This window comes from Stenella coeruleoalba (genome assembly GCF_951394435.1).
Source record: "Stenella coeruleoalba genome assembly, chromosome: 7".
NCBI lineage: Eukaryota > Metazoa > Chordata > Mammalia > Artiodactyla > Delphinidae > Stenella > Stenella coeruleoalba.
The window spans coordinates 105311341-105335558 of NC_137153.1; the positions used below are offsets into that span (position 1 = coordinate 105311341).

A 24218-nucleotide genomic window follows, 5' to 3' on the forward strand; every position below is an offset into this window, starting at 1 on the left:
TCTTCCAGACCCAGCTCAATGCTATCCGGTCTTGCAGGCCCCCAAGGTACACTGACTATTAGAGACCACAGCCTCCTCAGAACGCCCATGCTTTATTATGAGGCAAATCACCCTCTATCCCAGGATGATTAGCTCCTTACAAGTTTGTTCCCAACACTGGGCAAAACTCCTTCGGTCTAAGCCATAAATTTTCAAATTTCAGCTGCACCACTGTCTGTGAGAGAAATGCGAAGGAATATCGACGTGTGGACTCTGGAGCCAGATATCTTGTGTTAGACTCATGGTTCTGCCATCTACTAATTAAGTGACCTTGAACGAGTCATTTAGTCCTTCTGTCTTAGCTTCCTTACACATAAAGTGGGGATATTAGAGTACCTACCTTAGAAAGTACCATATTGTGAAGGTTCAGAGAGCTAGTGGACATAAAGACCTTGGCACGTTGCGTAGAGGTAGTAAGAGCTTGATAAATGGTTGATGACAATAGTGATCGGTAGGTAGTGGTCGTGGCGTTGCTATGTATGTCCTTGGCTAATAGCTGCAGATGTTTACAGGAAGGCCTGACTCCATCCATTCAACCCGCTATACCTCTTCCTGACCTTTGGTGTTTTCTAAATTGAGTACCTACTAAGTCCCAGGCCATATGTTAGGGATTCACAGACTCTTAAACGTGGTTTCTAAAACCTGTTCTACTCTTGGATTGCTGACAATCTTATTTCTCTATGATTGTGAGAACTACATTAGGGATGGGCTCAAGGAACAGTAGAAGGAAAAAAAAAAAGAGAGAAGGCATCTCTTGTTATGTCAAATGTTTGGGCAAAATGATACCAAAATTGCCACATCATGTCCAGAGGGCTCCTGGAAGATGCTCAGAGAGAACAGAGATATGTAAGCAACCTCACAGAGGGCAGGACAATTAGCCAATCATGATTCTCTTTCATGGTCATCCCTGATGAAGTCCTACTAAAGAAATGTCTTGTATGTACTTGATATTAAGCACCTACTGTGTGCTGGGCCTGCTATGCCTGGGAGCTTTGCATGTGTTAACTACTCTATATTTGTATCACAGCAAAACTCTAATGTAGGGAGTACCAATACGCTCACCTTACAGATGTGGAAATTGAGACCCAGGAAAATAAGTATGTTGTACAGCCAGAAAGTGACTGAGATTTGAATTGACACTAGGACAGTCTAACTTAAAATCCTAGACTCTTAGCCTCTCAGATGCCCAAGATGATAGGGGGGGCGTGTGTGCTCGGGTCTAGGACCAGAGAGCAGCAGCTGGTCTATAGTGGAATCTAGAGCCCTGGTCCAGCCCATCTCTGATGTTGGTTCTCTGAGTGACCAAGGGCAGGCCCTTGCCCTCCCTGAACTTCAGTTTCTTCTATAAAGAGAGAAGGATCAGGTCCATGATGTCTGAGTCCTCCAGCTCTATTGTGCTGTGATTCAAATGTGAAAGCAGAATGGGGTTGTTGGTACATGGGGGAATCTGTCCTTGGGGGAAAGGAGAATAAAGCAAAAGGAAAAATGCCAGAAATCTGGATTCTGTCCTGCCTCTGAGTTTCTGCACATCATTCATGGTGATCTCCTGTAGTCTGTTAACACCTTTCCAGTGATGACCTCAAGACTGCTCATAGCAACAGCCTCCTTCACAGATGGAGGTGGGAGTTTAGAAGTGGGTGGGTGGCGGGGGGAGGCCCTCAGCATGTGGTGTTGACCCACAGCCAAGATAATGGGAGCAGGGAGAGGCCTGGCTTTGAGTGTGGGTCCATTCCTATTTCAGGAGTTCCTAGAGTCCTAAAAGGTCAGAGAAGGAAGGGACTTTGCCATCCAGTCTTCTCATTGTGATGAGGAAGAAACTGAGGTTCAGAAAGAGGAAGCTCTTTGCCCAAGGCCCCTGGTTGATGGGCAGTATAGCTGGGCACAGAGCCGAGTGTGGCTTGTGACCCCATCCTGGGAATTCCTCTCCACGCTGAGATGTCCCTGTGCTTTCCCCCTACCAAAGCACCCCCGAGGTAAAAGGTAGGGAGTCAAGGCCTGCTGGCAAGAGCCGTGGATTGAGTGTCAGGACCCCTGTGTGCTAATCCTGGTTCTGCTTTCACTGTGAAGCCTATGGGTCTCTCTGGGCCTCGGCTCCCTTATCTATATACTGAGAGAGTTAACTTAGAGATTTTAAATTAATAACCTGCAAGCTAATTGTGACCTACAAAATTGGTTTATATGACCAGTATTAAATTGGTTTCCAGCAAGTACTAATTAAGAGATTTCATTTAAGCCGAGGTTTATGGCTGACGTTCTCACATAGTAATGGTTAGCTGGAGCTAAGGATTCTCTGCTCCATTTCTAGTTTACCACTGTCCCCACTGCTCCCTGTTATCGAGCATCTGGTCACACTGACCCATTCATGTCACTTGCCAGTTCCTCCTTATAAAGCCCTGCCGAGGGTTTGTTCCCTCTCCCTCAGCTTCCTGCTCCCCAAGCATGGGGCTTACCCCCCCCCCCCCGAGATTACCAGCCCACCGAAGGCCAGCCCTGGAACGTTTCTTGACAGTGACCTGAAATTTGCCTTCCTCGCAGCCATTCACCTCATCCTGTTCCCCAGGGTCAGAGTGAGCACATCTGTGCCTCTGATACCTGTGTGGCTCTACAGAGGGCTGAAGATGGTGGGCCATCCTCCCGGGTCCTCTCTTCACTTGAACAAACCATCCAGGCCCCTGAAATGTTCTCCAGGGGCATCATTTCTAGGGCCCCTGCTGACCTGCTTCCTCTCCTCTGGACGTTGTTTAGATGTTTAGTCTTCCCCTTGCAAGCCAACTCTCCTTGCAGCCGTGAGGCTTGTTCATACCATCCTCCACTGAATCTTTGCCACGCTGCCCTTGGGGCTCCAACACGGCTGGCGAGGCCCTCACCTGCTCAGTAGCCCCAGCTCTCTTACCTCCCCTTGCCCTCCTGACTCCAGATCTACTCTCTGCCTCATCATGCTGTCTCTCAGTTTCCAGGTTTCTCATAATCTATCCTCTGCCTGAAACCCCTGTATTAGTTTCCTGTAGCTGCCATAACATATTACCACAGACATAGTGGCTTAAAACAACAGAAACATATTATCTCACAGTTCTGGAGGCCAGGAGTCTGAAATCAAGGTGTCGGCAGGGCCAGGCTCCCCCTGGGGGCTCTTGGGAAGGATCCTTCCTTGCCTTTTCTGGCTTCTGAGGGCCCCAGGTGTTCTTTGACTTGTGGTAACATAACTCTAATCCCCACCTTTATCTTCACGTGGCCTTCTTCTGTGTGTCTTTTCCTCTTAGAGTGACACCAGCCACTATATTATATTGGACTTAGGAACCAACCTAGTTACAGTGAAATCTCATCTTGATCCTTAGTTCATTACATTTTCAAAGACTCTATTTCCAAGTAAGGTCACATTCTGAGGTTTCAGGTAGTCATGAATTCTGGGGGGATGCTATTCAACCCAGGGCAACACCTCCTCTTACTTCTGCAGGAAGACTTCACAGCAGGTCTGCAAAATGGCCCTGCACTAGACTCGCCTGGGTTAGCGAGCCTTCCTTGATATTTCCACAGCCCCCAGTCTTTCCCATCAGAGCATGACGTGAAGCATCATCGAGCTAGTCTCCTCTGCCTCCCCACCATGACTCTGAGCTCCATGAGGGCAGAGACTGTTTGGCTTGGTTAGTTCTGAATCCCAGCTGACTAGCTTAGTATAAGGCACATTGTGGATACCCAACATATATGTCCTTTTCCTGAGTGCTCAGCACAGACACCAGTTGTTAAGAAGAGGAAAAGCTGTTTCCAGATGTTTCCAGAACTGAGCTGAGCCCATGCTGCTCCACTTCTACCCAGCACATGCCCTACGCAGGGCACCACTCACTGGATCCCCAATGTGTGAGGACCTCGCCTTTACTTGCACCAAATGGCCTCACTGTCTCTCAACTCAACGCAGCCTGTTCTCCACACCCCAGTGAGGGTTGTCACCAAAAACACAGGTGTAAATACAGCCTGGGCCTGCTCAACAGCTTTTCTTGGTTCCCCACTGCCTGCAGGACCAAGTTCAGCTCCTATGCCTGGCATTCAAGGCCTAGTTCCCCAGCACGGCCTCAGGTCCCATCTCTCCACCCTCCACGAGTTTGCACAAGCAGCCTGTGCCCTGTCCCTCTAGAAGCCTGGCTGGCGTCCCATTCCTGGATGAAATCCTGATGCAGCTTGAGGAAAGAACAGCCTGCCTGAGAGTCCCCAGCAGGTTTTAGGAGCCTCGCTGTCTGTCGGCTGAAAAACAGCGCTATTTTTCCTCTACGAGTCTCTCTTGGCTTGGGACTCACGGCTGTATTTGCTTCTGGCTTGAGGACAGCTCTTTCCCTCTCTGGGGCCCCAACTGAACACTTTGGAGAGGTTAGTGTGACCTGACGCTACATGGAATTGAGTCTTGAGTAGCTAGGCTGCCCCCCTCACCCCACCCCCTGACCAATAGGACAGGGCACCACAGCCAGAGAAAGTTCACATTCCATCTGGGTTATGGGACATCAGAGGCGCCCGGCCCCTGCTGAGTTCTGGGACCCTTGGCCACACCCAACTGGCTGTTCACCCCAGTGTCATATAATAGGTCCAGACCTTTGTTCCTAGGCTGTGGTAGGAGGGGTGGAGCGGGTAGATAACGCACAGGAACATGGAAGAAGAGAGATCATGGGACCAAGCAAGAGAGACTAAGGAGTGCTAAGAAAAGGAGAAAGAGGCAGGATGCACAGATACAGAGAGAGCGAGTATAAGAGAAGGAGACACCGACACAAAGACTGAGACAGACAGACAGACGAGAAGTCAGAGTGCTGAGAGAGAGGCAGCATCCCTGCCCGGAGCAGAGAGAGAGCAAGGATGGGACGGGAAGAAAGAGAGGGAAAGAGGAGTCAGAAACAACCAGAAATGGACAAAAAGGGGCGGCGGGGGTGGGGGGAGAGGAGAGATGTTAGAAAAACAGGAGAGGACTCAGGGAGAGAGGAAGCGAGAGAGGAGTGGGGGGGGAGAAGAGGAAGGAAGGAAGGGAGGGAGAGAGGGTTGAAGAGAAAAAAAGGACTGAGAGAGTTTCACAGTGGGGAGAAAAAGCCAGTAAAGAGCAAGGCAGGAATTGTCAGGCCCGTCCTGGCTTCTTTCCCTTCTGTGTCCTGGATCAACCTTGGGCCTCAGCCTCAGCTCTCAGAGGCTACAGCCCAGGCCCCGGTCAGCATGGAAGGCTTCCTCTGTGCATATCTCCTTCCTCCCAGGAGCTGAAAGTCCCCTGAGAAGCTGGCCCGGTCACGCTGGGACTTGGCTCAAGAGGCCCACTGCATAGACAGGGTCACTGAAGCTGGAAGAGGGAAGAAGCATGGAGCCTTAAGCTGAATGAAACTCTTCCGCCCGGACTCCAACCCTTTCCTCTCTGATCGCCAGGGCTTGGAGTCCAAATCCTTGCCTCCATTACCTCCTGAGATACACAGCCTCCGAATTCACCTGAATTCATGAAACATTCTTTGGGTTGGCCCCATTCGATCCCTCTTCTACAAAGGGAGAAACGCAGGCCTCCAAAATGGAAACTCCTTGTCCAAGGCTTCATAGCTGCTTAGGGCCAGACGCAGGATGACCCTCCAGTCTCTCGCCTCCCTTCATCTGGGCAAGCATTCATAAACGCCAGACCTGAAGGGCTCCTGATGACTTTCATGCTTTTTCCAGTAAATTCTGTGCTGATTCTTGGCACAAAGAGAGGAAATGAAGAGGGTAGGGTAGGAATGTAAATAAAAGGAAACTTTGGGATTCCATCTAATATGTAATTATAGTATCCATGGCGGTGGCCCTGGCTGCTTCTTCGATGTGCTGCCCTGGATGTGCCCGGGCAGGGGGTGGGGGGGTTCCTGGAGGTGATGGGGGGCCCAGCAATGCTCCATCCAAGGTGTCAAGCCCCCTGGGCTTTTGGAATCGTATTTTGGGGCAGGGAGCCTGGACTTGTTTGCAGAAACACATGGCAGCCTGGGGATGTTGGGAAACAACCCAGCAGATGAGAGCTGGAGATACTGGGCATCTCAAGAATGGCATTGGGAGTACATTCCTAGGAAGAGCAGGGGTCCTTGTGCAGACTCAGGGCTCAACTGTTTACGTGGCATCACCAGGGTTGCAGAGGCAGGGAGAAGTCTGGAGTTCAGTGGGAGTCGTGTAGCTTTCGGTGTCAGGACTCAAAATCTGTTTTCCATAGTGTTTCCAGCTCATCTGAGTATGGATCTCTGCACAAAAGATCCCTTTAAACAGCTTCCACCCCTGAACCTTGCTACTTCGACATGTCCAATTCTTCTCATAAACTAGTGTGGTAACTTCAAGTTCAAGCTCTGGAAATAAATTGGCTGAATTCAAATTGTATCTTCTCCATTTACGAGCCTTGAGGCTCTGGTCAACTTATCTAACCTCTCTGTGCCTTTACAGCCTAATCTGTTGGACAAGAATAACAGTCACTGCCTTAGAGAGTTGTTTTCAGGATTAAATTAGGTAAGATTTAAGATAGGTAGATAGATGGGTAGATAGGTAGATAGATAGATACAGAGACATAGAAACCTAGAGATAGATGTAGAGATATGGTACCAGACCACAGCCGGACACACAGTGGCTGTCTCCTGAATATTTGGTGAGAAAGTGAGTTAGAGATGGTGAGTGAGTGAAGGGGAGAAGTCAGTATCTCCAGATTTCTGCACTGACTTCGAAATTTGTTCAAATCATTCAACAACGATTTACTGGATTCTTTACTGGCATCAGACACTGTTCTAGGCAGCAGGAATACAGGATGACAAAGGCCGACATAGACCCTGCTCTATGCAGCTGACGGTCTGGTGTGAAAAGACAGACAACAAACCAATAAATTAGATACTGAATCACTACAGCTTTAGTAAGTGCCATGGCTTTATGCGTCTGTGTGTATAGCAGGTGTTATCTGTTGTAGATAATGTGGTCAAAGAAGGGCTTTCTAAGGAAATGACATTTAATCCTAGACCTGAAGGAGAGTAAGGTACTGATCATGGGAAGAGCCAGGAGAAGGCTATCCTGGGGAAAGAACAGTAGAAGCAAAGACCTTATGGAAGGTACATTCTAATACATTCTAGCAAGTGTGCCTAGGGAATGATGAATAAAGGAATCAGTGCCAGATGAAGGATTAACTTGCTCTCCCCACTGGAATGCTGAGAACACAGTGGCCAACAGTGGCAACCCCAGGCACGAAGCTTAGGTAAAGTATATAATCACAAAGAGTAATAACAGTGGTTATCCTTCCCCCCTCATCATTTATTAAGTACTGACAATGAGCTAGACACTCTCTTGTGCTCTTTACATGTTTCAGTTCATCGAATCCTCACAATCCTATGAAATAGGTCCTGTCATGATTCCATTTTAAAGACGACAAAATTGAAACTCAGAGAGATTAAGAAATTTGCCCAAGGCCACACAGTGCAGGTATTGGAGCCAAGGTAAAAACTCACCTCTGTCTGATTTCAAAGGCCTAACTTAAAAATATGTATATTGTGGTGGGGTGTGGGAAGGGATGTGGATTCAAAATATCTATTGCCCGTCCCTTGGCTGCTTTTTTTGACAGAGTGATCATAACGTTTCACGTTCACACAATCTTAGGACAAATTCAAAGCACTTTCTCATATACTATCGAGTTTAATCTTTGCAAAAACTTGGGGAGGTATAATTAATTATCTCCATTTCATGGATGAATTAATAAGCTCCATTTTACAGATGAGAAAGATGAGGTGTGAAGTACCTTTCCTGAGGATCAGGGTCTTCTTGTCCCCAAAGTTCTTTCCATTGCAAACATTTGCTTGCAGTTAGAAGGCCCTCTTCCACTATTCTTACCAGGTACTTCTGACAACTCCCCATGTGTGAGTGGACACGGGCAGGGACGGCATGTGGGGGAAGGGAAGGGTGGGTCAGCTTGGGTATGACTCTCAGCTCTATCTCTTTTTATCATGTGACTTTGGGCAAAATGTTTACTTCTTTAAGTCTCAGTTTTTCCCTCTGTGAAATGAAACATGATGATGATGATGATACCAGTTCCACAGGGTTATGGCGAGGATGAAATGAGAGAGCACGTGTAACATCCTTAAAGCACTGTTCCTGACACATAGTGAGTGCTCAATAAACTATTATCATCACTACACTCCTGGTATCCAGGAAGTACTGGGGACACTGAGAATCAGGACACCGGTCTGGAGTCTCCATCTCTACCTCAGCGTGCAAGTCACAGAGCTCACTGAGTTTAACTTTTCCATTTCACAGATGAGAACATCAAGGCCCGAGCAGCAGGAGGAACTGGGCCCAGGTCTCGCTTGGAACAAGCATGGGAACTGCTGTCTGACTCCTGACCTCAGGCTCTTCCCTCCTCCAGGGCCCTGGTTTTCCTTTTACTCCTCTCCTCCAACTCCAGCCACCCCTGATAAGAAGGAACATTTCCCCTGAGCCTCTGGTCCCACCGTGGATGTTGGCACGTGGTTGCAGGACGCAGGCTCCCTTGGCACTCCTTTCACAGAGCTGAGGCCAAGGAGGTGAGGGCAGGCCTGGAGCAAGCCTCTGCATGTGTGGGAATGAGCTCCCACCCCAGGAATTAGGCCTGGCTGCTGCTGTGTGTTTGCGCAGGACACTTTGGCAGTCATCCACGATCAGAGAAAGCAAGGCAGCCAAGACAAGACAGAGGCTAATTACCTTGGACAATAGGAAATTGGGGAGTGGCGACAAAAAGGGTGTCTAGGCCTCCAGCCAGGCAAGGGCAGGGATGGCGAGTGCCCAGCCTGGGCGGACCCTCCCACCTTGAGTGGAGATTCCTGCTCGGGGTTACCCTCGGACTCCAGCAACCCAAAGGCGCAAGAGCTGGTCACACTGTCAGAACGTCTGGGGACCCTCTCCCTCTGCTGCTCTTTGTTTATTTTCATTCAAAAGTAAAACAAATGAAACAAACAAGGACATTCAATTTAAACAGGCCCAAGTGCTGATGTTTCTGTTTTGTTACACCAGGGTGAGCTTAGGACGAGAGAATCAGCCTTGACTCTCACTCCTCCAATTGGTCTCAACTCTGCGGTGCTGTGTAAAATTACATGGATAGAGGGGCTGCAGAAGCAATTTGCCTTCCTAGGTGGGGTGCAGAGAGGGAGTGGGGATAAAGAGGGGCCTGATTCAGAGAGAGAGAAGGAGGAACCAAAACTCAAATAAGAAACAGGACAGAGAAACAGAAATTCAGAGATTAACAGATAGAAAGGCAAAAAAGGAATGATTGGAGAATGGCAGACAGACAAAGACAGTGAGCTATGCAGAGAGTACTCACACGAGAGAGGGAATAAAAGGAAAGGGGAGGGCTTCCCTGGTGGCGCAGTGGTTGAGAGTCCGCCTGCCGATGCAGGGGACACGGGTTCGTGCCCCGGTCCGGGAAGATCCCACATGCCACGGAGCGGCTGGGCCCGTGAGCCATGGCCGCTGAGCCTGCGCGTCCAGAGCCTGTGCTCCACAACAGGAGAGGCCACAACAGTGAGAGGCCCGCGTACCGCAAAAAAAAAAAAAAAAAAAAAAAAAAAAAAAGGAAAGGGGAGACGGACAGAGATGCAGAGAGGTATGGTAGGGTAAAACAAAGGTGAAGTTGTAAGAGCAAGAGCCCCGGAGGAGAAGAGAGAGAATGAGAAAAAAGTCCCACGGCAGAAGTATGCATTCCCAGAACTCTCAAGCTCGGGTGGATCTAATGCATCTTCATTTTGAAGATCCTGAACTTGTGAAACAAGGAGAGGATGTGAACATTCTGCCCAAGGTCCCAGAGGCAGAAGTGGCAGTAGTGGGATGTGAACCCAGACTTCCTGCCTGAGAGAGTGCGCCTCCATGCCTGTGTCACCTGAATCCTTCCATCACACCTTCTGGCAGCATGGATGGAAGGTTTGGTGCCCAGCTGTGCTTAATTAAAACTCAGGGGTCTGGACCATGCTCTCTTTTCATCCTATTTCTCCCCAAATGATCCCGGGTACTCATTCTTTTCAGGGCTAGTGGGACCCCAACCTGCCTCATAGAGAATAGCTCTTCTGGGATTGTCCTTGGAAAAAAGAGACACTGAAAACCATCAACTGAGTCAAGGAGAATGAAACAGGAAGAAGCAAAAGTAACCAACATTTCCTGCAGACCTCCCGTATGCCATGCAATCTGAAAAACCCTGTTCGTGGAGTTTCTTACTTAATGCTCTTCCCTATAACTCTACGAGAATGGAAAGATTATCAGCCCCCTTTCCCAGTGGGAGAAACTGTTGCATAGAGCAGTGAAAAAATGACTTGACCCAGGGCAGGTCGTGACCACTCAGCAGAATCAGGATTTGCACCCAGCTCCGCTTGTCTCCAAAGCCTGCGCTCTTTCCACTGCCACACATGGCCTTTTTGGCCCAAGAAGAAGAAAACTAATTTTGGTAAGAAACAAGCAAGCAGAAAATGAAAACCCCCAAGAACTGACACTGGAACTATTTTAAAACTTGAGACCGAATCGGTCAGACTTCAGGGAAGGAGAGCCGCCAGTGGGATAAGAGACGAGTCCAAACAACACCCTGGCTCCTTGTCAGAGCGCCCAGATCCCAGGGCCATTAATAAAATCGATTTCAAAAATAAAATAAAGAAGTGTTCAGAGTTAGGGATGACAGGCTCATGACAAGCACATTTCCAGGACAGGAGAAGAAAGGATGTTCCTGCTTCACGAGGTGGGAAGGAGATGGGGGCCGGGTGTGTGTGTGTGTGTCTGTGTGTGTGTGTGTGTCTGTGTGTGTGTGTGTAAAGGATGGCGGCTGATTTGTCGGCTCTAAGTGTTAATTGCTTTCGGGGTTCCATAAAACATTTCACTGCTTTCTACATAATGGGCCTGTAGGCTTCCAGCCTGGCTAACGCCAAGTCCCCACAGTGTCACCCAGAGACAGGGTTACTACTTGTGTCTCAGCAGATAGGAATCACCTGCCAGGGCTCGGTCCCTCTCTGCTAGATGCTGTCTCTCCCAGCAGCTGGAGAATGGAGGCGGAGGGAGTTGAAATTAATTATTACTACAGCAAGGGCAACAAGAGCAACGATGGTAACAGCTAACACTTCTCACTCTCCTGCTGGGGGCTTGTGACAAAGTGAAGAACTTCTGTGCATTACGAGCTCATCAAACCTCTTGGGGTCCCAGTGAGCCAGACACCGTATTACTTACATCTTCACGAAGGAGGAAGCGGAGGCTGGAAGGTTGAGCAGCTCACTCAGTGCCAAGCTGAGAAAGCACAGGGTGGAGATCTGAACCCAGCTCTGTACGCCTCCAGTGCAGTCTATGCCCTCAGTGAGCGACAGAAGATCCAGAAACCAGCCATAAGCAGTCTTGCAAAAATGCTGTTTTCTGCACACGATCATAGTCTTTAGGGTTGGAGCGGATCATACAGCCCATAATCTAGTCACATACTCGTGTTTCATAGATGCAGTGACCCTAAAGCCCAAGGGGTTGGTGTCAGAGCTTACTGAGAGGCTATAGACTGGCACTCCCAAGATCTAAATACCAAATCATTACTGAAGGCCTGAGGTAAATGCTATCGCCTCTGTGAAGTCTGCACACATGTCCCACTGGAGGACACCTGATAGCATGTTGTACTTTTGGGATTTCATCCCTACAGCTCTCACCGTCCCCAACTGAGTTTGCCCTTCTGAATGAAATAAAACCTGGGCCCTAACATCTATGAGATAGATAGTCAGTGGCAAAGACAGAGTCAGAAGCCCTGGTTTCCATCTTACGGTGATATTCCTGAGTTTGGTACGTGAACGCACTGGGTGTTACCAATGAGTCTCAATATGTCACATGTTCAAAAGAGCCCCGTGGTCTTCAGAAAAGTCATGGTCTTCCAGAGGAAGTGGGGATAGGATGTGTTTTGGAGGGGAGGGAGATTTGCAGATGGTGAAGGGGCTAATATTTACTGAGCACATACTTAGATACTATGCTAGGTTGCTCCTGGTTTAATTCTCATGCAACTCTGCAACCTGGGTTTTATTATTTCTCTTTTACGGAGGCTCATAGAGGTAAAGCGACTTATCTAAGGCTACACAACTAAATATGTCATAGCCAGATTCGAATCCACATTCTGTGGTCTTCCATGCTACCATTAAGTTAGAAGTTACCTGAGGGTAGAAACTTTGTCGTAGGCACATTTATACTTGCACTCTAGCACAGTACCAAGACACAGGAAATCTTCAGACAATGTCTGCTGAATAAGTAAATGAGTTACAAATGAGTAAATAAAAATGTGAATGAATGAAAGAATTGATGAATAAACAAGTGAATGAATGATGGAGTATAAGAGTGAATAAACAGATGAATGGGATGGATGGATGGATGGATGGATGGAGAGATGGATAAATGGTTGGATAGATGGATGGATAAGTGAATGAATCAATGAATAAAAGAAAAAAATTAATGAGTTGAATAATTAATTGGTCAACAATGCCTACCTTATACCCTGAGAAAACCATAATTCAAAAACAGTCATGTACCACAATGTTCACTGCAGCTCTATTTACAATAGCCAGGACATGGAAGCAACCTAAGTGTCCATCAACAGATGAATGGATAAAGAAGATGTAGCACATATATACAATGGCATATTACTCAGCCATAAAAAGAAACAAAATTGAGTTCTTTGTAGTGAGGTAGATGGACCTAGAGTCTGTCATAGAGAGTGAAGTAAGTCAGAAAGAGAAAAACAAATACCGTATGCTAACACATATATATGGACTCGAAAAAAAAAAATGGTTCTGAAGAACCCAGGGGCAGGACAGGAATAAAGACGCAGACATAGAGATGGACTTGAGGACACAGGGAGGGGGAAGGGTAAGCTGGGACGAAGTGAGAGAGTGGCATGGACATATACACACTACCAAATGTAAAATCGATAGCTAGTGGGAAGCAGCCTCGTAGCACAGGGAGATCAGCTCGGTGCTTTGTGTCCACCTAGGGGTGGGATAGGGAGGGTGGGAGGGATGGAGACACAAGAGGGAGGATATATGGGGATATATGTACATGTATAGCTGATTCACTTTGTTATACAGCAGAAACTAACACACCATTGTAAAGCAATTATACTTCAGCGAAGATGTTAAAAAGAAAAAAAAAACCAATGCCCACCTTGTCAACAACTGCAGCTTTCTAGATCAGTAAGGGAGGCGGCCTATGGTTTCATAATTAGAGAATGAAGAGAGCTGGTTGCTAGAACTGTATGTTATAGCTTATGATGGTTGCATCCGAATGTGGCAACACTCACTGAGTTGGGAAAAAGAGAAAAAATGACTCCGTTTTCCCTCTGAGATGAACAGATGAGTCTCAGAATGACTTCCTTTGCATCTCCAGAAATTTGGATGCAATGACTCTAATCTACTCTGTGAAAGCGTGATGATGACACTATTACTAAGGGACTGGATGAATCTACTAATAAAAAAAATTATATGTATATATACTACATATACGTATACACTTCTGATATGCTAATCTAACATTTTTCAGAGGAAATATCACGGAATTGAGAAAAGAACACCAGGCAGGGACTCCTGTCACAGCCTTCCTTGCTAACTTGCCACTTTCCCTCTTTGGGCTGCAGATTCTTCATCAGTAGGAGGGACGGTTTTAAGTTACTGGCCTCCCTGGACCCTTTATCACTAACCTTGTATGATTCTGTGACTCACTGTGGCCATACTTCTCCAATGGACACTTCTAAGCCTTAGCATATTAAGGTGCACATACAGACTGGCCTATAAAACATTAGGCTGGTCTGGACAGATGACTCATGCCTTGCCTCCCAGACTTACAATTGTCCTGTCTGCTTCACGTTCCCCACACACAAAGTATGTCTTACTTGTAGAGACCGTCGGGCTCCAGACACTTGAAGATGACGGAGTAGATACTGACTTCAGGGACCTCTCCATGGCTTCGACCAGCTGCTACACAAGATGTACCCAGGCCAGAGAGTAAGTCATCGGCAAAACTCAGGAATTCTCCTGGAGGGAGACAAAGAAAGATGAGCTCCCCAGCTCAGGCCTTGGTGAGCAGACATTCCTGCTATTGTCCAAACCCATCAAATGTCTGGATACCATTATTAAGAGGATTAATGGACAGAACAAGCACAGGATATGAAAATGACACAGATCAGTGTCTACTCCTGATGATTCGTTTTTAAATTTATGCCTGAATTTTCTCAACTGTGAAGTGGAGATACTAATACCTACCTTGATAAGATTGTAGCAAAGCTCAAATGAGGTAAATTATTGTGTAATAAAAATGCATGAAAATACAACAGGAGGACAGCGCTTTCTGTCTAGAATAACTATTCTGGCCTTGTCACTGCCACTAACTTCCTCTTAACTCCTTAAGCAAGCCTCCTTGGAATTGCTGGTTCCTTCCTTGTACGATGAAGGAGTTGGACTAAGGATATAAAATAGGTCTCATGTCATACAGTCACTCTTACGCACTGGTACTGGATTCACGGAGTGTCATGTTGAGATGGACAGAGACTGGTCTGGCTAAGGGGGAAAGAGTTCTGTGACTGATTAGTGATGAAGGTCATGAGATAGGAAGGGACAATAGAAGAGAAAGTGCCCCGAACCCCATGATTTCTAAAAGTCAGTCTAGCCATTGGATTTTAGGGGGCTGCTGAAGTTTACTAGAAATAGGGCTCATAAAGAAGACGAGACGAAGACTAGAAAGAATAACTGAACATCTGGGATCTTCGGATCTAGTCTTAGCTTTGTGAAGAATTTGCTGTATAGCTTTGGAGAACTAAATTCCCATCTCTGTACTCTAGTTTTCTCCTCTGTAGAGTGAAGGTGCTAGAGTCACTGTCAGGATTTCCGAAAAAATAAAATAACATAGATGTGCACAAAGATTAAGTTATGAGGATAAACATTGTGGTACTATTTAAACTAGCAGGAATTTTAAAACAACTAAGTGTTCAATGATATCAAAACAGTAATATCAATTATAGTTCAATGATGCAATGGAATATTTTATAGCCATTAAAATAATATTGTGGAAAAATACGAAGTTATTTGAAAGGATATTCATGGCATAGTAAGTTTAAAAAGATAGGTTACACTATTACAGAATAATTTTTGGTGGACATTTTATACATTTATCTATCTAGAAAAAGAAGGAATAAAATATAGTAAATGAATAACAGTGGCTTTGTCTGGAAAGTTAGATAATGGGTATTTTTTTCTCTCTTATTTTTGCATATCTCTCGTTTTAAAATTATCTACAAGGAACATGTATTGCTTTTGTAACAAGAAAAAAAAATCAATAAAAATCACTTAAAAATAAAGTAAATGAGCCAGACTACATGGCCTCTAAGTTCCTTTCCAGTTCTAAAACAGGATGGCCTTAGAGGCACGTGAGGTATCGTATACCACACGATATGAAATGATATGAGGCCGCCCGACTGTTGATTTCTTGTTCTTCTTCATGCCTGATATGGAGGGCCTTGTAGTCTCTCCTCGCTTAGATTCTCGGTATAAACAAGAGGAGGACATCTGTTAACTATCTTCTCTCTACTTGGGATTAAGGACAATCCAACGTCATGGTACCATCATGAAACAATAATGTTGGCCGAGGGTCTGAGAAGACACGGTGCTTCTCTACCAGGGAACTGAGGGGACAGAATTTACAGATCACTTCCTTTTGGTCTCGTAAAGAATTTCATCCTTCACTCACAAGTGAACCATGTGACACGTGTCTGACTGAACTGTCTAGATGGCCCTGGGATTCAGACGGACAACAGTTCTAAAACGTATTTGTCCCTATGGTCCAACAAAGCAGATCTGATGAGTAGTGTTTTTTGTTTTCTGCTTTTTACAAAGACAGTTCATAGATTCGATATGTAGATGCCAGAACAAGTGTCTGAATCAGGCTAATGTCAGGGACATACAAGTTCAGCTGCTATTGCCAGGGAGACTTGGGACTGAATTTGAGTTCTACCATTTATCACAGGTCCCTTAACTTCTCAAGTCTCAGTTTTCCTTTCTGTAGCAAGGGGTCAATGACTCTTTTATGGGTCTGGAATCTAGAAAGAAAGGCTGAGTCCAGGAAGAAAGTCTGTCTAGAACCAGAGGTTTTGCTATTAAAAAATGAAGAGGTAAATTTAACGCTTCTTTTATCTCAAATTTTGGCATCCCTATTTCTTCTATAGGTCTCTTATGTCCAGCTTCTTCCATAGTAAAATCATAAACCAACAATGTCTTCCAATAGGTATCAAAGCAGAATAATGTATGGGGTGAAAAATAAAGGAGAAAAAACATGGGCCTATTCACTGGATGGAGTGAGGGCTTTGTTTCTCTTGGTTTTTCACGATTCCGTGTCTGGCTGCTTGCACTTGTTTTCTTTGAGCTTGGATACATGTCTGTCTGCTTCTCAGTTTGTTTCCAGATAGCCATTGAAAGAGTTGGCCCTTCGTGAGGGAATTCAGTATGCCGGTGGCCTGTATTAATTAACTGTCTTCAAGCCAAAAGATGGTTGACATTCATTTTCAAATGGACATAGTTTTCCAGATATTTCCATGCATTTCAGAATAATTTAGACCAGGGATAAAAGCCCCATAAATACGTCTGGTCAGTAAGACCGGCACACAGTTCTAAGGTTTACAGGTTTAGTTCAAGTGAAGAAACTGGATAGTGTGGAGTATATCAATAGTCCTATAAGCACATTATAAGGATACTTAGTGTCCAGTTCTGTTTGGGGCTATATATACATAATAACCTTCAAATGAAAAGAGTTAATATGAAGGAAACTGATATCTTAGTGCCAACTTCTGTTTTTCCCATTTAATCCTCACAACATTCAATCTTACTGAGTTAAATGTTAGTATCTCTGTTATAAAGCTGAAGTTAAGCTCACAAATTTGGGAAGAGACAGAGCTGAGATTTGAACCCATATCATCCTAATTCCAAAGCCATACCTTTTCTTTTATGTTATGCTGCCTCCTAGAGAATGTTTAAAAAAAAAAAAACGACAGTGTTAGGAAGGGAACTTTCTCAATTCTTTTCAGTTTGAGATTGAATTCATGCCACTCTCTTAGCTCTATGGGCTTGGGAAATGAAACAATAAAAGGCCTTATACACCTTGTACTCTGACAACAGGAAGGGTTGTTAAATACAGACCCATAAAGTGAATTGTAAGATTGCTTGTTCTGGCACTCTATTCCAGAAGGTTTAAATGCAAGCTAGAAGGGGACAGGTGAATGCAGCGACCCTCACTGTCCTTCCTTTCCCAGTGGAGGGGCAACTAAGAAAGGCCTGGGGGCTTCTCCATGTACAAAGGTGAACCAGTGCGATTCAACGCATGTATTGTGGTTCCACAGTATACCATGTTCCACGTCTGGAAGCATTATAATTGAATGAACAATAATAAAGTGCAGTGGTTAAGAGGTTGGGCCCTGGATTTACACTGCCTAGAATTAAATCCTGGTACATCCCCACTTACAGCTTGCTTTGGACTTGACTCTCTACATCTATTTTATCATATGATAAATGGGTATAATAATGCTGTCTAATGTATATTGTTTACAAATAATAACTATTTGTAATTATTAGTACAATGTCTGGTATACAGTAAGAGCTCAAAAAACATATCAGCTATCATTATTGTTTTTATTATTGTGTCATCATAACAGAGGAGATATAAGGACCCTTAGAGGTTATTTGTATCCAAATGGCTCCTTTTCCAGGTGACGAAACCAAAGCCCAGATAAAGAAAGTGGCATGTCTGTGGCCATACACAAAGTGGGAGGTAGACTTGGAACTAAACTTGGTCTCTTCACTCCTATGGCCTGTGAGATAATTCATACCAGCCAGCGCACTGAGATAAAATCACTGAGAACTGAAGAACTTCCAAAGCTGCCCCAGGAGCCTGTGCTCCTCAGTTTGTGACCAACTTTATTCAACACGAATGTGAGCTTTATTTACTGGGTATTTACTATGTTCCGGGCACTGTAATGTACATGGTACACAGCTCCACCCTGTCATCTTCTTAAACTTGAAATCTCTGAGAAAGATAGAATGCCCAGGAGAGACAGAAGATGTTCAACAGGTCTCACACATGTAATAAATTCTAACAGTGGCTTCAGAATTAGAATATTTAGAAGTCTGGGGATAAGAAGAAATGGCAGCTATGGTGGGTGCTGAAGGCTGTCTCTTCTATACCTATACTAACCTTCAACCAGATCAACTCCAGTTTGATCTATTTATATACTAATGGTCCATGTTTTATTTAGGTTGAAAATAAAAACTGTTTTAAAAATCTCGGCTTAAAAGTTTTATTGCTTGGGCTTCCCTGGTGGCACAGTGGTTGAGAGTCCGCCTGCCGATGCAGGGGACACGGGTTCGTGCCCCGGTCCGGGAAGATCCCACATGCCGCGGAGCGGCTGGGCCCGTGAGCCATGGCCGCTGAGCCTGCGCGTCCGGAGCCTGTGCTCCGCAACGGGAGAGGCCACGGCAGTGAGAGGCCCGCGTACCACAAAAAAAAAAAAAAAAAAAAAAGTTTAATTGCTTAAAATATTTGAATCCTAAAACTCTGCCACATTCCCTGATAGAAATATAGAGGCTCAGGAATGTTACACCCCCATTCAAGGCTTCGAAGTTACTCCCAGGCAGAGGCCAGAACCCAAATCCAGCTCTTCTGCCTCTGAGCGCCATGTGCCTTCCACTAGGACACTCTGCCCCGGCCACTTCTGTCCCCTCCTCTCTAGGAAGTCGTTATGGCCACATGGCAGAACCCTCCTGGACCCAGGCTGCTACTGCCGCCTTGCCCATGCCTGTCCAAGACTCTAACATTCTTTTTCTGTTTTTCTTTCCTTGAAAACAGATAGGGAGTTGGGAGTCGCTGTACAGGAATGCGCCTGTTCCCCATTATGGCTCTTCTGGGGCTGTAACCCGAGTGGGCTTGGGCCAGACCCTCACACACATTTCTTTATCCACTCAGACTCCAGCCTTGCTCTCATTACCATCCACAGAAAAGGTCAATCACAATTCTGCTGAAGCTACAGAACCAACCCAACAAAGCACAGAGCGATTTTTCTACAGGCCCCACCCCCTGCCTCAATTCTCTCTCTCCCTCCCCTTTCATCACTCCCTCGATCCTCTTCCTCCTTGTTTTCCTTCTCCTTCTCCTCTCTCTCTCTCTCTCTCTCTCTCTCTCTCTCTCTCTCTCGCTCGCTCGCTCTCTCTATTCTGATTGAGTTGAGGTCACAGTCAAAGCTGGCCACAAGAGCAAATTGAAAACAGGTTGGGAGAAAAGCAGCAAAGAAATTCCAAAATGGAAGGGGCCAGAGCTGTGAGTTATTTGGCCCAGGTGGGGAGAAAGGTCCCTGCTTGGGACTCCACACTCTTTTCAAGAAACGCCAAGGGGATTTAGAGCCACTCTGGGCCTGGCCTCTCTCTAACCTACAGATGCTCTTTGCTACAGTGCCCAGGGAGAGGCAGGGCTCTGCATTTCCCCACCTTTCCTTTACTTGGACAAATGAAGAAATTCATTCTGAGACCTTATCAGTGACAAAATGCATCTTTGAGGGCCTCACACCATTCAGCTGCAGTTGGTTCACTTCTTCCAAAACAATGTTATTTTACATCGGAAGAACCAGTGCGTGATGATTCTCACATTCACTGAGAGAGGCAGTATGAGATACGAAAAAGAGAGTGTGTTTGGGGGGGCAGGTGACACCTGGTTTTGAAGCCAGGCTCCACCACTTATGAACCATAGAACATAGGGATGGATGATTAAACTCTGAGAGACCACTTCTTCATCTGGAAAGTAGATGATCAGAGAACCGGGCAAGGAGTAAGTAATATATGCAGTATACCTGCTACACGAATGGTTCACCAATGTTCGTGCTCCCTCATCCCCATCATGTCTCATCAGTTTGCCTGATGGCAAAATTTTTAGTGGTCAAATTCAGCTGCTTTTACAAACATTACATAATACCTAACTCCCTAAAATCTTCCCTAGTTTTTGCAAAATGAAGTAATTTCAAAAAGAAGGAAGGAAGAAAGGTAGGCAGTCAAGGAGAGAGGGGAAGAAAATGTTTATTTAGCTCTTATTATATGGCATCAGCCGTGCTAGACATTTTTACTTAATTATCTTGATTAAACATTCAAAACGAGCCTGTCTTGATTAATATTCAATACAACCTAATGAATCAGGTTAATTGTACGTTTACAAATGAGGGATCAGGTTCAAAGAAGGTTAAATGCCTTGCCTAACAAGATCCACCGAGGAAGAATGGTAGAGAAAAGGCAAGAACCGGGACATTTGTCATCCAAAGCCTGTGCTTTTCCTACTACACATTTGCCTACAGACTGTAAGATGCTTTTGGTGAGAGCTGTATTTTGGTTACCTCTGTGTCACCAGTACCCAGCATAGGGCTGGCCATGCAGGTATTTGTGGAATTCTGTGAAACCAAACTTCAGAGGTTGAAGCCTGGATCCACTCTCATCTCCCCAACACTAGCACTTGTCATTAGAACTTTCTTTCGGGAAATCAGGCTGCCTCCTGCATGATCTCTTTCAGGAGTGCACAGGACTCCCATGGTACAGGAGAGAAGGGACTGCCAAAGACGTAAGGGATCCAAAAAAGGCCACGGCAGTCTAGCAAGTATCTACTGAGAGACCCTATATGCCTCTGTTGTGCTAAGGGACTTCCGGCATATCCTCATACAAGCCCTCATACAACCCACATCTGTAGGTTTGACCTCTTCTAAAATCTGTCTCCTTCCACTTATAGCATGCTGGTTTTCCACCGGGGAGTCAGCTCTCCCCCAATTTCAGTCTATATGATTTAGGTGGAGCTATGGCCTCCTCCCTTCTTCAGAGATGGGCATGTGATCAATGGCATGATATCCCATATCAGAGACCAGCAAGAGATGAACAAGTGACCCAAGCCTGATCAATCAGACTAACATCTGGGACACAGACCAAGTCCTGATGACATCGCTTGAAGCCTTGGATCAGCTGTGTCTGAAGCTAGATATACCTTTGGATATTTCAAATACATGACTCAGTATTTTCCCTTTTCTGACAAAGCTAGTTTGTTTTCCATTACTGGCAACCAGGAGTCCTACCAGATACAAATCCTATGAGGTAGATTTTATGACTGCCATTTTATAAATGAAAAACAAACAAACAAAAAGGTCACAGGTCTTAAGCAAGTTGCCCAAGGTCACGCTCCATCTAAATAATGAGGCTGGACCTCAAATCCAGAGCTGTCAGACGCCAACACCGGAGCCTTTCCCATCATAAAACACTGCCTAGGGCAGAGGATAAAAGGATTCTATTATTCAACAAATCACCGGGTTATCGCCAGTGTCCTGCTTCCTCTGGCCCTGTCCTCTGACCTCACTGCCTGTGCTCCCTCCCTCCCTCCCTCCAGCCAGGCTGGTACCCCTCCTCCTCTAATATGCAAACCATGCTCCTAACACAGGGCCTTTGCACCTGTGGTCTCCATGCCTGGACAGTTCCTCCCCATGGCTTTGCATGATTCACTCCCTCTCCTTAGCCAGATCACTGCTTAAATGTCACTTCCTCAGAAAGGACTTCTCCAGCTACTCAATCTAATCCAATCCCTCTCTACCCCCTATTTCACTTCATAAAACATATCGTTCTCTCTTATACTGATGAATTACTGGACTGCCTGTATCCCCCCCTGTAAGCCCCCTGATGAAGAGACTTTCTTCACTTAGCAAGCTGCCTATACACAGCATGTTCTCCATAAACACTTGTCTAGGGAATGAGTGTATTTACTGTGTACTGTAAAAAGAGCTGATGGCTGTGAACGCAACATAAAGAAGAATGTCTTAGTTTGCATTCCCTGGAGAGCAGAACCTAAGAGAAGGGCTTGGGTGCAGCTGATTTATTTAGAAGGTGACTCCAAGAGCAGGCATGGGGAAATGGGAAGAATGAGGCAGGGAAGAGGAACAGTCAACGCAGAGGTGCATCACTAAGTTTGCCGCTGTGAGTCATGGGGGCTCGATCCTACTGCGACCTTCTGAGGAGTGAACGGGATGTCTCCCAGGGCTGTTTGGCTGAAAGCTGGGGGGCTGGAGCACATATCTGCCGATGATTCCTGATGGCCACCGGTGGAGAGGCTCCCCGGGAGAGTGAATTTCCCCACACGTTTTTTAACGTGGCTTGCCCCCAAGGCCTAGGGAGCTCAGTCTCATACAAGGCCATGGGACAGAAAGTACAAGTGTGCATTTGAGGTCACTGGCAGCACAAGGGGAGCCTGGGTGTGCAGCACAGTTGCAGCTGAGATAACCTTGGGCTAAGAGGCTACGTCACTGCCCCAGTGGCATCTGCTACAAAGACCCAATCTCTCTGCCTTTGAGGAACTGATAGAAAGATCCACTGCTGAGCCTTCCTCACTGAGGTCTAGGATAGACCTGATAGCTCCACTGCTGAAACAGTCCACAGTTACCAAACACCCACTCCACGCCAGGGAGAGGACGAGGCACTGCAGGCACAGTCCTGAGCCACACGGGCAAAGCCCCCTCCCTGTGATGCTCACAGCTAAACAAGGCAGAATTGCAACGGCTGCTTTCGTGAGCAACCCTCCAGAGTCTCGCAACTTATTAATACAGAATTGAATAATATTAACCTCAGCACTAATATGCAGTTCGCTAATAGAGCCTGCCCTTTTCTACAGTTGGATTCATTAGGGCCGCAAAAGCCCTCGTCATCCCCACCATCTTGAGGACAAATGATGCCAAAACAGTTGGCTAGACTGGGTGTTGCTAACACGTGTGAGGAGAGCCGGTCTGGGGACCGGACTGTGGAAGAGGAGGGGCGTGGAAGGAGAGCCAGGACCCTCATTCCCCTCGCCATCACTCTTTGAGGGCCACAGTGTGTGTTTACTGCCATCACAGCACTCATCCACGGAGGGCTTCCTTTTCTTTCCTTCCTTTTTAAAATCATATCCCTAAACGTTACATTGTCGTGAAGCGGAAAGAACCCACTGTACACGATGTGCTTCTCATCAGACTCTTGGTTCCTCTAACCCGTCCTACTTTCTGCAGGCCCCAGTCTTCATTCAGCGTCTCCCTCTCTGGGCAAAAAGGCAGAAAACTTGTGTGTTGACGGCGGGCCCTAATAGCCCCTCTGACCGCAGTTGTGATGAAACAGCATGTCATCTGGCAGAGCTGGGCTATTATTCACGTTTTGTCAAGAGGAGAAGAGAGGTTCAGAGAGTTGGGGCACACTGCCCAGCCACACAGCGAGTACACAGCGAGTCTGGGACTTGAACCTGGGCTGATCCAGTGCCAGAGCCTGTGGCTTTTCCACCACAACACGCATTTCCTAATTGTTCTATCTCTGTGGGCCTCAGTCTCCTCGTCTCTAAAAGGAGGACGTCAGCATCTACTCTGCAAGGGGCGCATGAGGAGTGAATTCAATTAAGTCCATTAAAAATATATATATGTGCCTTATAATCGGCAAAGAGTGATGCATCTGTAAAAGACTGTTGTTAGGGGAAATCCACAGAGTGCAGGTAAGATGATAAAAATGTCAGGTGGGTGCTTCTGGAGTTAGAAGGACGGAGACCATCCTTCGGGGGGTAGTGAGGTACATCGGTGTTCAGCCCCAAGGACACACCAGGGAAAACAAAGTGTGATGACGAAGGACCTTTACGAGCCCAAAAACATAACCGCCGGTGACACAGAGCAAAGAAGAAAGGGGTCGGGGGGCATGAGGATGCTATAGCGCAGGGAAATCTAGGGCTAGCTTCCTGGGATTGGCGCTTCCAAACTCTTCTCAGCTCTGGAGAACTGGCTTCTCTTCCTTTATTTCAGCTGAAGTTCCACATCCTCAGAGCTTTCTGTACCACCCTGTCTGAAGGGAACCCATACTGCCCATTCTCAGTTATGCCTCACCATAGAACTTGTGATTTTCTTCTGCGCACTAGTGACAAACTAGTTACTACCGTTGTTTGCTTTCCTCTTTATTTTCATTTGATTACTAAAATGTTAGCTCCATGAGTTCAGGAGCCTTGTCCATCTTGTTCACTGTCTCCTCAGTGGCTGACAGAGTATGGGGGACACAGCAGCCATTCATTAAAGATCCACTGACCGAATCGGGGGCAGGTGAGGCTGGAGAAGAAAGTAACTGATGACTCAGCTAGGCTTCATAAATGTGTTGAGACAACTTAAGTTTTCG

At 46.2% G+C, this 24218-nt stretch overlaps 1 protein-coding gene across 23 annotated transcripts in view; it reads right to left on the reverse strand.

The window, feature by feature from the left end:
* Nucleotides 1–24218, reverse strand: part of ASTN2 (astrotactin 2) — a 1502867-nt gene that overhangs the window by 39652 nt on the left and 1438997 nt on the right. For 22 of the 23 annotated variants that reach the window (XM_079927232.1, XM_079927229.1, XM_079927230.1 and 19 more), the window contains one exon: nt 13889–14030. The exons of the other annotated variant lie outside the window; for it this stretch is intronic. In XM_079927232.1, coding sequence (XP_079783358.1) covers nt 13889–14030 — 142 coding nt within the window. The remainder of the gene's footprint in view (nt 1–13888; nt 14031–24218) is intronic. 23 annotated transcript variants of the gene reach the window in all.